The sequence below is a fragment of the Haplochromis burtoni genome, unplaced genomic scaffold, assembly GCF_018398535.1.
Source record: "Haplochromis burtoni strain Fernald_Lab_line unplaced genomic scaffold, NCSU_Asbu1 Contig_11, whole genome shotgun sequence".
Taxonomy (NCBI): Eukaryota; Metazoa; Chordata; class Actinopteri; order Cichliformes; family Cichlidae; genus Haplochromis; species Haplochromis burtoni.
Window position 1 is genome coordinate 51,622 of NW_024582372.1, and position 12,993 is coordinate 64,614.

A 12,993-nucleotide genomic window follows, 5' to 3' on the forward strand; every position below is an offset into this window, starting at 1 on the left:
GTGTCGCAGAAGACATTGCGCCGCGTGTCCAGCTAAACCCTTTAAAACTACACTTCCCTCCCACTGGTCGGTTACGCAGCGTTAACGGATAAACTGGCTCGGGCATATACTGCAATAACTGTGGAGCTTCTTGCAAACAGCTGTCTCGCCGCCAGGAACAAAACACTGGTGAGTTTAGGCACTTATCGTCATACTCTAGGTTGCAGTGATGTTAAACGACTGTTAAAAATAACGGATAGTCTCGAGACGGTTTCAATTATACGTTCCGACGACGTTTATAGAGATGACGGTAATAACAAGCCTCTGAAGTTAGTTCAGTAACAGCGAAACTGACGCCAAATGCGGTTATTTGATGTCAGCGGACGAAGCTGGTGTTCGCTGCCCGTAGCTGCTGCAGGTTTAACCGCAAATTTGTCCGTTAGAGACGTAAACAGCGGCTTTTTTTCAGCGTGAGGCCGCGCGCTGGTTGGCATCGTCTTCTAGCTTTCACCGCTAGAGGGCGCAGGTTCCTCTGTTTGTTTACACTGCCAGGTATCAGCTCGTGACCAGCTGTAAAAAAAGGCATTAGCTGCGGTTACAACACATCGACAGGGGGGGCATGTAACTGGATTCGGGGAGAGGAGTTTGAGACTGCCAGAGTTAGGGGTTATAACGGTATTATCACAGTACCGCGTAGATCTAGGGATGCCACAACAAGACTCCAATGAGGTTTCGTGCCAAAAAGTGATTACTCATGTTTCTGTCTGATTTTTTTTATGACTAATATCTGTGTTTATATACAGGCTGTAGTTTACAGGATTTATGTATATACAATAAAGAAATTAGCTGTTATTCAAGTATCTTTATGACTCTGTCTTATTGTATCAGGTCAGTGTTCTGCATTATAATCAACCCAGTCCTATTTGACCACTTTTAAAACTTTATAAAACTATTAACTAACTTTTGTTGTACTTTCTGCTGGCCTCTTTGCCATTATGCATATTTAGTTTTAGTTATTATAACCTTGCTCGCAACTATATTGTGGTGTTGATGTTTAATAGTGTGCCCATCAGAGGGCACGTTGCAGACCGGTAAATGGTCGGTAAATAACAAATGAGTTTTGTGACTTTAACATGAAAGCAAGCAGAAACGAGTCTTCACAACTGATTCATGTTAGTTTGTCTGGTTTTTCTAGATTTGACAAGTCAACCACTGCTTGCCTTCCGTGTCCTGACGAAAAACAGCTGATCTACGCAGAACAATGTTCAGTAATAATTAGGCTGATATGAGTAAATATTGGATTTTTAAATCACTGAGAACTGGTATCAGTCTTAAAAACCCTGTATCTAAAGCAGGGGTCACCAACTCCAGTCCTCGAGGGCTACCTTCATGCAGCTTTTAGTTGCATCCTTGTTTTGACACACCTGAACCAAATGAATGGCTTCATAACAGACCTTTGCCAAACGTCATGGCATGCTGAAGAGGTAATTCAGCTGTGTTGGGATGCATCTAAAAGCTGTAGGATGGTAGCCCTCGAGGACTGGAGTTGGTCACCCCAGATCTAAAGACTATAAACAGGCCACTTAACCCAATGCAGGGTGGTTGCCAGGCAACTTGAGGACAACATACTATATTGTGCATAATTCAACTTTTGTGGATATGAATAAGATATTTTTGTTGATAAATAAAAAGAATGTACAGTTCTTTTATAAGGTGTTGATAAGTGCTTAAATACTAAAAACAGATCATTTTAAGCTGTTGCTACATGGTTTCTAGGCAACATGTTAACATCTAGATAAGAACCTTCTGGAGCCTAAGATGTATCTGTGTGCAAAGCTCCTAATGGTGCAGGAGGAGACGAGCAGAAAGCTCTTTCGCGTGTTACAGTCAGATCTACAAACGAAAATGAGTTGGACAGGCCTGCTGTGAATTTTTTGTGGCATACAGGTCTTGCTCATCTTTTCACTACAACATATTGTCTCAGGTGTAGGTGGAGCTCAGCGGGAGCTCGACTGCTGCAGCAGCAGTCTGGCAGTCGAATGTAAAGTGACACCACTGGTCAGCCGAGTGCCGCGTGATGGGTGGATGAATTTATTTAACTGATGTGTGGGGGTTTGGTTTTTTTCTTTATATGTAGCTTGGTGATAAAATGGAGTGAAAGTAGTCCTTGCTGTATAAACAGGATGTGCAGTGATTGATAGAAGTTTAATTGCATGCTGTTCCACTCTCACCTGCACATCTCACTTTGCCTTTCACTACAAGAGGCTGAACAGCAGGCATAGTCTAAGTCAGATAGAAATAATAACTCAGTGATTTGTGCAGCTGTTGGTGTCACTGCCTGCACTGTTAGACTGTTATGTGTATTTATTTTGCTATCCCTGTGAAAACCCACACCCTGCTCATGCCTGTAGCTGGGTGTGGGTGGTGGTGCTGAAGCGTTTAATTGATCCCTGCGTGACTTCTGAACAAGCTTAAAGTGTTTTTCTCAGCAGCTTAGGTTTCTGTTTATGGGTGGGATGGGAAAGACGGTGCAACATAAAAAAAGAACTTGAGTGCTGCATCGAAGTGGAAAAACTGGAGGATTTATTTACTTTATTTCAGACCTACACGTTATTTCAGAGGACAGTATTGTGGTATTGGTTGTATAATTGTTTATTGGTTGCTTGGTTAATATTTGTACATTTCTTCCTTCCAGCTTTTAAAATTCGCTACTTTTGCTCATTTTAACCTTCAGTAATTTTGAAAATTAAGGGAGATTTAAGGTGTTATTTGGACAAGATATCAATGTGATGGTGTCACTTTAAGTGGAAATTCAGCCTACAACATAGCCCAGTCAAGAGGCTGATGCCGTTGGCAGCATTTGCACTTATCTGTCTGGTGTACCTGCGTCGCTCTGCAGCTGGCGGCAGTGTTTCTCTCTTCAAGTTGATATCAGAAATGGCAGCAGTCAGTCACAGTTGCTGTGATCACATTAACTTACAGTGTCGATTTAATACAGAAATATAAAGTATTTTCTGAAGTTTTAGGAACTAAGTAATTAATTTATTGGAAACATAATCAGCAGATCATTATAGTTAGTTGCAGGTTGATATATTAGAAAATGGACTCGACTTTCATCATCTACAAAAACCAAACTCTGCTTTTATATTTCTGTATGTCTGATAAAAGCATAACGATATAAGAAACTCAGGAGCTATTTTCCTCCAGTGAGTGCCTTTACTTTATCTAAATTTTCTGAATTTACATACATATTTTATTTGTTTACTTTTATTACTAGACTTACTTTGAACGTAATATTTTTCCAGTGCTGGTTTTCTACTTTTACTTGTGTAAAGCTTCTGAAAACAATTTTATTGTAAATTTGAAAATGATGCTCAGTCAAGTTCAGGTGTTCTTCTTCTCTTCTCCAGACGTCTGTGTGCTGCTGACAGCTGACAGAAATGTCAGAGACCTCCAGCGATGCAGAGTCCTCCTGTGGATGGACTATTATTAGTAATGAGGTATAAATCCTTTCCTCTGTTTATCCTTTATCCTTACCACTTGTTGTCTTATGGTTTTTATCATTTTAATCAGGTCTGCATGGGTCATTAAGTATAAAATGTCAATGAATTGTTGAACATGTTGAAGAGATATGCTACATTACAGTTTCCTGTGTTCTTTCTTCAAGTTTATTTTAGAGTTTTACTAGATAAACAACTTTAACTGTAAACCAGAGTTTGCCGACACTGACAGCACTAGCCTGTTTATGCTTAGTTTTTTTTCCTCATTAACAAGAAAAATTTAAAATATTTTTCTTCATTGATAAAACCTTCAACTTTTTGCTATAGCTGGTCAGTTACAGCTATAATTCATCATTAAATTGTCCTTTTCTGAATAGTTAATTACGGTCAGGTATTTATAAAGAAAGTTCAATGAAGTTCATCCAGTGTGTTTGGTTTTTGAACGTTTGTGTTTGCAGGGTTCAGATATTGAGACTTTGGGATCCGAGACAGCAGTGGAGTACGGAGCTGAGCTGTTAGAGCGCCCTCTGGTGCAAGAACCAGAGGCGCAGGATGTTCAGACATCAGTATCTGCTGGTAAAGCTCCTTCTTCTTCTTCTTTTTTATCCAGATGTGACTTTGATTGGAGTTTGTTTGACACAACACACATTTATGTTCACATTGACAGCTGTGTGTGCAGAAGAAAGGACTGCTGATTCACTGGACAACACTCTGGGAGAACAAACTTTAGATGAGACACTGAACGCCTCAGAGGTGAGAGGACATGAAAATGTCCCCGGAATAATTAATCCAGAGCCTCGTCCCTTCTTCTCGCTGTATAACTTGTCTTCATTGTATCGTCTGCAGGTCGGAGACGAAGCTGCAGGGAAAGAGCCCGTGCTGTCCTCCAGCGACCTCTCCGACATCGTGACTCTGCCAGACTTGAAGGAGGGGGAGCATGCCGAAGTGGAAGAAGAGGCAGCCGTCCATGAAGATCTTTACCTCGGCACCTCCTGCAGCAGCCAGTACGCCTTCAGTGCTGCAGAGACCGGTAGGATGGCGCGCACACACTAAAGACAGCTGATTTTATTACCAACATTAAAACAACAACACAAACATTTCTCCTGTTTGCCAAAGCAGGTTTGTTGTTGAGTCACTGGAAACTTCCACAGACTCTGATGAACTTAAGCAGCCGTCTGAGAAGTCAGCTGACCGGTGGCCGCTCTTTTCCAGGTGGCCTGATTTGAAAATGCAGTGACTCTGATTTGATGCTTAGCTTGGTGAGCAGCGCTCGAAACTAATCCTGATGCAGCTGAATCACTGTGAGGTGATGAGATGCTGTCAGACAGTTTAAAGCCTGTGTGCCTGAGCAAATATGAGGAGTCAAATACTTTGATTTATTTATTAAATTTTTCTGTGTGGAGAAGTGAGATAATAACAATAGCCTGTATGTAAAGCATAGACAGTGGAGAGGGTTTCAAACTACATTTGAAGTCTCATCTGGTTTGTGTGGTATACATTTTTAACACACAGGGGTGTTTATCTTGTGAATTATGGTACCAGAACAGTTAAAATGTCTTGCTGCCTTTAAATGACTGCAGTATTCCTTAGTTTCTTAGTCAGATCTGCCTCGCTCCTCCCATTTGGTTATAAAACCGTGAGATAGGGATAGCCAGGTCCAGGCTGCCAAACTGTCTGTAATCAGCGGTACTGCAGACTCAACTCTGTGGTTTTCTGAATGTGAATGCAGGAACAGTCTCTGGAGTAGCACCAGAGAAGTAGTGTCCTTTAAATTAGTTCTTTCTTTTTAGGAATTGGTGGATAAGTGTGTATGCTTGTGTTTTTCAAACACAGCAACCGAGGAAAGCAAATCTCTGATTAAACAAATAGTTCTAAGCTTTGTTTTTGTTAGTGCTGGCTGATATACCGGTTCTCAAGCAAGCTAAACCAGTGAGCTAGAGCATCCACTGTGGCTTTAAGGTAATATGACAGGGGCCAACAAGTAGTACTCAGGTGCAACTGTCCATTAAAGGTGTAGTTAAACTTCAGGGCAGTGTCACTGGTTCAGCCCATGTAAGATTCAAATGAGCTATATGTGGCCCACAGTGTACAAATGGATCAGGGGTCTCACTGCCAGTAAATGGTATTTATATAGCGCTTTACTAGTCCCTGAGGACCCCAAAGCACTTTACACTTTCAGTCATCCACCCATTCACACACTGGTGATGGCAAGCTACATTGTAGCCACAGCCACCCTGGGGCGCACTGACAGAGGCTTGTTGTCTGCATGATTAACTGCACCAATGCCTGCTTTTTGAAACCGTTTGCATGTGTGCTGTTTTTTGTTTTGTGCTTTTTTTCCTCTCTTCATGTAAAACTTCTCATTTTTTTAACCGTAGTTTTCCCAGTGCAGCCGCCAGCGGTGACAAACTCGAGCAGCAGCGAGGACGAGGCTGGACGCAGCGCCAGCACTGTTGTACGAAGACGAAGGTTGAGGAGGAGTACCACAAACACCGTGACTGACCCAGAGGACGAGGCTGTGTTGGAATCTCGCCCAAGTGATGATGATGATAAAGGGGAGCAGGAGGTTAAAGAACAGAAGCAGCAGCAAGAGGAGGAGGAGACTGAAGTGAGAAGAGCTGCTCGGGATGTTGAAGAGAGAGCCCAAAACAGCAGCATCTTCAAAACGTCAATCCTCATCACTGTCGTAATAGCTGCCTTCCTGTGTTTGGGTCACTTCTATGGTGAGTAGTCCAGCTTTACTGGGATAAATGCAGAAAGTTTTCTTGGACCTCAACTTTAGGGATGTACTGTAGCTCATGTGGTTCCACCTGTTTCCTGTCTACTGTAGGCTGTGGAACTAACGTGTAAAAACTTTCACTTACAGAGAAATACGAGATAAAAAAGAAGCTCTTTGATGATGACTATGTGATGGACCTTACATCCCAGGTCAGTGACTACACAGGTCCCGACTCGAGGAGTAATTTTATTATTTTTGGTAGAACAGTAATCATGAATTTCTGTGCCGTGCTTTTGATTTTTGTAACTTCTTACATGGATAATTTATCACTTTATTTGCTTTTATTCTTAAATCCTTCATAATGCTGTTGTGTGTATGAATTTGATCTACAATTGTGCAGTAAAAAAAGCATTAGAATTTACCAAAAGTCAGACTCAGATTGCTTGGATCCCTGGCTGAGTAGGTACTAAAAGAGTATCTGTTATCAGGTACTACCACCTAATGGAAAACGCTAAAAACCTAGTCAAGCTGAGTTGGTACTAGTGTAACAGAAACTCACAGTCGTAAAGACTAAATGTGGATATTTACCTTCCTCTTATACAGGGGTGTCAAACTCTTTTTAGTTCAGTCCAAATTTAATCTGAAGTGGGGCATTCAAACAAAACACTGCTGCATATTTCTTAACTTATAACTTTATACACTGTGAAAAAGTTCACTTCAACCAGAGCTGAGATTTTAATAAATCTGGAACCAGAAGTCAAAGTGAAAGACATTTAATAGTACTTAATGATTTCACTGCTGTTTCCCACTTTATAAATCTGGCCTCAGGCCTCATGTTGGACACCTCTGCTCTTATAAGATGTGAAAAAAATATAGAACCAACAACCATCTGGGTATTGAGCTTCAGCTCCCATGAACCATATTCATCTTAGATAGATAAAAAAAAATCAAAGATGGAGGAGCCATAAGCAGGACTTTGATGGGCTTGTTTTACTTCTTTTTCTCACTTAGGAAGAGTTGTTCGAGTATGGCATGGAAGAAATGCATGACGACCAAATTCCATTGCTCATGGAGCTTGAGAGTATTAGGAACGAGAACCAGGAGCTCATTCTGAAACAGGCTCATGTTCAGGTAACTGATGGTGACACTCCAAGTTTATAATATTCTGTCAGAGCCACTTCGCATTTTATTTTGAGCATTTTAACTTAATATACATCAATACAAACTTTATATCCCGGGGTTATGTATATGTATGTAATAATATCTTATGTCTGTTCCTCTTTTTCCCATCAAGACCCAGAGAGATAAGTTGGAAATGTTGCTGAAAGAGAAGGAGGAGGAGAACACTAACATGGTGTCTCAGCAGCAGAAGTTAGCAGCTGAGAACCAGCTGCTGAAAAGCTCTCTGCAGCGAGAAGAGATGTCGTTGTCAGCCTTACAGGAGGAGCTGAAGAGTCTGCACTCTAAGATCAGAGATCTGGAGTCGATGGAAGAAGGAGCCGACTTGCTGCTGTCAGAAAACCAGAACCTGAAAGAGCAGCTGGAGGAAGAGAAGCAGGTGACCAGAAGCTTCCACGGCCAGCTGACTAACATGATGGTCGAAACACAGACGCTGAGAAAGAAATTTGACAAAGAGAGGAAGGTCACGGATGAGCTGAGGAGAGAGCTAAGTCAACTGAGAAGTCGATTCCCAGGAGCCGGAAAGGAATTGGGTTCAGAGGCGGAGGAGCTGCAGTCCCGCCTGATGGAGCTGGAGAAGAGACTGAGCTTTGAGCAGCAGCGCTCTGACCTGTGGGAGCGGCTGTATGTGGAGACCAAAGAGGAAAGAGCCAAAGGAGACACAGAGCCCAAAGTGAAAAAACCAAAGCATGGCATGGCGGGAAAAGTGAAGGAGACGTTTGATGCTGTGAAGAACTCCACCAAGGAGTTCGTACACCACCACAAGGAGCAGATTAAGAAAGCCAAAGAGGCTGTGAAGGAGAACCTGAGGAAGTTCTCTGACTCTGTCAAATCCACTTTCAGACATTTCAAGGATTCTGCCTCAACCTTCATCAATAAAGCCCGAGGGTTTTATAAACAGAGAAGCAATGAGAAGAATTCAAGGGAGTCGTGGCAGCACAGATCCCACAAGCCTCATCAACGACACAAACACGACTCTGGCCACAACACCCGGAAGTCAGGAGACAAAGTTCACCAGGACTGGGAGCAAAACACTCACAAAGCCCACATGAAGGGATGCTCCGGGGTTTTCGACTGTGCCTACCAGGAATCCACCAGGCTCTTCAACAAAGCCACAGAGCCAATCAGAGCTGACGAGTTTCACAAGCTGCTGCAGAGCTACCTGCAGCAGGAGGTCGACCACTTCCACCATTGGAAGGAGCTGGAGACGTTCATCAACAACTTCTTCTGCAACGGAGTGTTCATTCACGACCAGATGCTGTTCACAGACTTTGTGAGCGGGGTTGAAAACTTTCTCGCAGACATGCGCAAGTACCACGGCCTCGATGATGACACTTTCGGGGATGTTGATGACTACATCTACAGGCACTTCTTTGGAGAAACAAACACAAAGAGTTACAGCCCGAGGTGAGCGTCCAGAAAGATCCTTTAATTTATTGTTAGGTTGCGTCTGAATAATTTATAAAAGTTCTGGATGGGTGAAAATAAATTCTAGATTAAAGTCATAAATTTACAAAAAAAATCCACCAAATTTCTCGGAAACAGTCCAAGTGAAGCTGTTATAGTGATCTAAACTAAAAATGTGTGAAAAATAACTAAAATAAAAACAACCTTTAAAAATAAAGCCAGCTCCTCTAAATGTTCAATAAACAGTAATAATCAAACTAGAGCGCTCAGACACTTTTACAGCCTCACGCTGACAGGAAAATGGGGCGGAGCTCATCAAAGGTGGCTCGATAACTTTAAGGAAGCAAAATAATGGCTCAATAGTCACACTAGAGTAAAACTATGAAGGTCAGCTCAGTTTTTTCATTACTTTTTTCTTTTCTTTTCTTGCAACTGACTGCAAATTGTTACTTGTGCAACTTTTTGAGCACAAGGCGATTGCACAGGTCACCTGGTGGGTGGAACTCAGACTCCAAACAACCGCAGTCCATCAGAGACTGACTGGTTGGTGAAGAATTGCAATCAATTGCTGTAACTCAAATTACTTGTAAATAATGTAATTTCACTGTTTTCAATCGTTCCTCTTTTTGGTTGAATGTTGTTTGTAGTTCTAAAAATTAATAACTGAAGTAATTTAATCAAAATTCATGTCTGTAGTTTGATTATCACTGTAAATAACTGGTGTAACATACAAATCATAAATGGTTTTTCTCCTTTAGTCCTGCATACAATTCAAACACAGGGATAATTGTATAAACAGTTTTATGAATGATTTATTGGGTTGTACAAGCCTTCATTGGGTGTTTAGATAAGTTGATTGAATCTTTACAATAAAATGTGTACTTGGAGTCCACTTCTGACTTTAAGCTTAAATAGTGGAATACGTACGTGGCATCTTCTACCAGTTCTATTATTCTGATGTCTGCTTACATTTTAGCATTTACACAGGGTCCATTTAAGCCAGGGAGTGAAGGTCATTATTAGAGGCACACCAAGTGCCGTCACCACTAATTACTATTGCCATGGTAACAGGTTTGCACCTGAAAACAAACAAAAAAATACACCTTTTGTCCCCCACAAAGGTTGGGGTTAGGTTAGTTGAGTGAGGACTGAACCTGTTTTCTTCAGCGCTGCAGCCGGTTCATATTAATTTATTTATATCATCACGCTCACAGTGATGTCATTCGTCTGTGTTGTGTTTGAATCATCCAGTGGGCCGTTTGAAGGACCCGAGGCAGACTCAAAGGAGGAATCGAGGACAAAGCAGGAGCAGCGTAAGCAGCAGCGAGCCCGGTCTCGACCCCACAGCGAACGCAAGTGGAGCCGATCAGGAAGAAATGCAGACAGACACATGGCTGACGTGAAGATAGAGCTGGGCCCGATGCCCTTTGACCCCAAATACTGAAGCGATTTCAGCTAGTTTATTACAATGGCTACAAACTTTAGTTGCAAAGTCATCTTTTTTGTTTTTGTAAGTTTGCACAACTTTTGAATGCTACTGAACGGCCTTCAGCTCTTTGGTGTTTGGTGAAGAAATCATTAGGTTGGAGTGGAAGACGCGGCCTAACTACATGTAGCTTGAGTTTATCTAAGATGTTAAACTGAGTCATTCTTTAAATTTTGGCTGGTAAATTTTAGACTGATGAGCACCTCCCTCTTCAGCCCCAACACCTTCATTTAAAAACAGCAGAGACTTAAAAAAAAAAAAGGGGGGGGGGGCCACTTCTGGATGTTTCTGTGTTCAGTTTGATGGTTTTAATTTGCTGCTACACTAACAGCTTTGTGTGATGTGAGAGCTCACATGCTGTTTCCTATCATTCCACCTTTAACTTAATTTAACTGGACAGTTTCACTTGTGATGGAAAAGGAAAAAACTGGAAAAAATAACATTTGAGGAAATATAACTGTATATAAAATGTTTTTTAAATTGATGAAAATTTAAATTGATGAAAATGAATGATAAGATTTAAGTGTAAAATATTTATTTCCATTTGAAAAAGAAAACCCCCCCACATGTTTTGCCATAAGGACAGAAAGTTCCCGTTGTTCCAGTGTTTGTCAGTGCCTTTCATAAATAAAGATGCTTCCTCCGACTCTTCCTTCAGGAAAATGAGTGTGAAATATCTTTGCTGCCCTCACAAAGTTATTCCCTTCCAAAAATACAGAGATTTCCTGTGAAGAAAACACACAAAATGTGCTTAAAAACACTGCAAGCAAAAATTAGAAATGTAATTTGTGTCTTACCTTTTCCAAAACATCAAACATGATCAGATGGGTGGGCAGAGAGGACTTGTATGGGAATGAGGTCCTGAACCAGAGAAGAGGCTCCTCGTAAAATCTCTCAGCTTCATCCACGTAAGCTTCCTCTCCCAGATCTGGAGGACACTCGAGAAATCTCATCTTAATCGGGCAGTGGATGTGGCTGTGAGGAGACAGGACCATCAGCTGCACAGCATCATAATGTGATCGAGGAAATGAGCTCTGAAGACTGACAGAGGACAGCTAAGCACGTTTATATGAATCAATCTTTCGTACCACAACAGATACATTATTAAAACATGTTTCCAGTGTTTTATTTTGAAAACTCTGATTTTAAGTGAATAAATCTTAAATATCAGGTTGAGACAATCCCAAATCTTAAAAACTTGGGATGCTGTGTGAAATGAAAACAACTGAATGCAGTGGTTTGGAAATCTATTGAAACACATCAAATACCTGTAGAAGGGTGTTGAGTGGCAAGGCATGAGAAAGAATACATCCGGCTGTGGACGGGTGGTGGAGACATTGCCTACGTCACAAAGTGGCTGTAGGTGGTTCATGACGTCCAGAGTGCCTCGCTGGTGAATCAGACCAGTGTACAGAGCAGGAATAAGATTGGCCGATAACAAGACGGCTGCTGCAGGTCGACGCCACGATTTCAGATGAGCCAAAGAAATCCCTGTGGAAAGAAAACGTTTATTATATAAACACATCTGGATGGAAATGACCACATACTGCAGTTCTGATGTGAATACGTGACTTACCACAGAAGACCATACAGAAAGGCAGCACTGGATAAATGAATCTGAACTCCTTGTGTGGAAGCACACTGGAAGGAAAAAATAAAACAGGTCAGACTGTCTACCAACCAGGACCCACAGGAAGCTTTATAGGAAGCTGTTACATAACAAGTAGCTGGAATTTAAACAGGTTTCACACTGTTAAAAAAAATAAAGAAAAACGTTTGCAAATGTCTTAGGAGAACTCAAAATGAACAAAGGGTTTTGTTGAGCGTAAAAATAAATAAATTTGCACCGAGATCTTTAAACCATCAATTTAAACTCCGTCCCTTCTCCTCTTCTTTGACTATGTGACATCCTGGATGTCTAGAACAGAAACAGGTGAGCAAAAGAAAAAAAAATATTGGCTGATCTATCAACTTTTTAAATCACCAAAATAAAATTGGTATCATAAATAATAAATGAGTCAGACTCTAAATCAAACTGAATGGTGAAGTGAATAAGGCTGTTTGCCTTTAAGTTACAATGTTCTGTTGGAAAAAATCTGGCTCGTGACATTTGTGCAGAAGTCTCTTTGACGAGCACCACCAACATAAATGTTTTAAATGGGCCAAACACACTATGCACGCTCTGCAACACCAAAAAATGCCAGAGAACATGAAAAGAGCTAAAGCCACAGACACGGCCTCCAATTCGCCCAGATCCAAAATCCACACATACATGCGTTGAAAGAAACTCCACCCATAGAAGGCTCCACTCTGCAGCCAATCGGGGTCCAAACAGACATCAAATATTTCACACTAATCTTTTTTTTAAAGAATAAAAATAAGGGGCAAAGGAAACTCTGCATTTGTGTTTAATAACCATAAGCCAGCATCAAAAGAACAGGTAAGCAGTGTGTGTTGCAGCTTCACCTGTAAACTGCGATGGTCCAGACGACAGCTGCCAGCAGGATTTTGTATCTCTTGAAGGCGAGCATGCAACCGTGAAGAAAGAGCGGGAGATGAGGGCCGATCACCACGGCAAAGCCCTGAGTGAGGTACCAGTGCCAGGGGTGAGAGCCGTAGAAATCAGCCACACCGTGCAAGATGTTAAACTTGAGGAAGTTAAACTGCACTGGTGTCCACTGGAAAACAGAAAGGAGCCGTTACAGCCAACCGACTTCATGCTG

At 41.6% G+C, this 12,993-nt stretch overlaps 2 protein-coding genes across 4 annotated transcripts in view; one reads left to right on the forward strand and one right to left on the reverse strand.

Annotated features, from left to right (window-relative positions):
• On the forward strand, positions 1 to 10,518 carry ccpg1 (cell cycle progression 1). 3 transcript variants are annotated; one of them, XM_005915228.3, is made up of 11 exons: positions 1 to 168; positions 3,390 to 3,479; positions 3,938 to 4,055; positions 4,147 to 4,232; positions 4,326 to 4,509; positions 4,599 to 4,691; positions 5,858 to 6,202; positions 6,346 to 6,407; positions 7,210 to 7,329; positions 7,493 to 8,784; positions 10,036 to 10,518. In XM_005915228.3, exons 2-11 carry the CDS (start codon positions 3,420 to 3,422, stop codon positions 10,226 to 10,228), a joined length of 2,553 nt encoding a protein of 850 aa, XP_005915290.1. In that variant the 5' UTR covers positions 1 to 168; positions 3,390 to 3,419; the 3' UTR covers positions 10,229 to 10,518. The 3 variants fall into 3 exon arrangements, with proteins under 3 accessions (XP_005915290.1, XP_005915291.1, XP_042069423.1); XM_005915229.3 differs by lacking the exon at positions 4,599 to 4,691 and having other exon boundaries at positions 5 to 168; XM_042213489.1 differs by lacking the exons at positions 1 to 168; positions 3,938 to 4,055 and having other exon boundaries at positions 4,090 to 4,232.
• Positions 6,384 to 12,993, reverse strand: part of pigb (phosphatidylinositol glycan anchor biosynthesis, class B) — a 9,283-nt gene continuing 2,673 nt past the window's right edge. The window contains exons 8-12 of the mRNA XM_005915231.3: positions 12,737 to 12,948; positions 11,847 to 11,911; positions 11,539 to 11,761; positions 11,068 to 11,245; positions 6,384 to 10,995 (exon numbers count right to left, since the gene is read on the reverse strand). Of these exons, the coding sequence (XP_005915293.1) occupies positions 10,882 to 10,995; positions 11,068 to 11,245; positions 11,539 to 11,761; positions 11,847 to 11,911; positions 12,737 to 12,948 (792 nt within the window). The 3' untranslated portion in view covers positions 6,384 to 10,881. The remainder of the gene's footprint in view (positions 10,996 to 11,067; positions 11,246 to 11,538; positions 11,762 to 11,846; positions 11,912 to 12,736; positions 12,949 to 12,993) is intronic.

Excerpts from the sequence above, each read along its gene's own strand:
- ccpg1 (XM_005915228.3), top strand. The coding sequence starts at position 3,420 with ATGTCAGAGACCTCCAGCGATGCAGAGTCCTCCTGTGGATGGACTATT. Across the intron at positions 3,480-3,937 it reads GGACTATTATTAGTAATGAG|GGTTCAGATATTGAGACTTT; the intron begins GTATAAATCCTT and ends TTGTGTTTGCAG. Across the intron at positions 6,408-7,209 it reads TGATGGACCTTACATCCCAG|GAAGAGTTGTTCGAGTATGG; the intron begins GTCAGTGACTAC and ends TTTCTCACTTAG.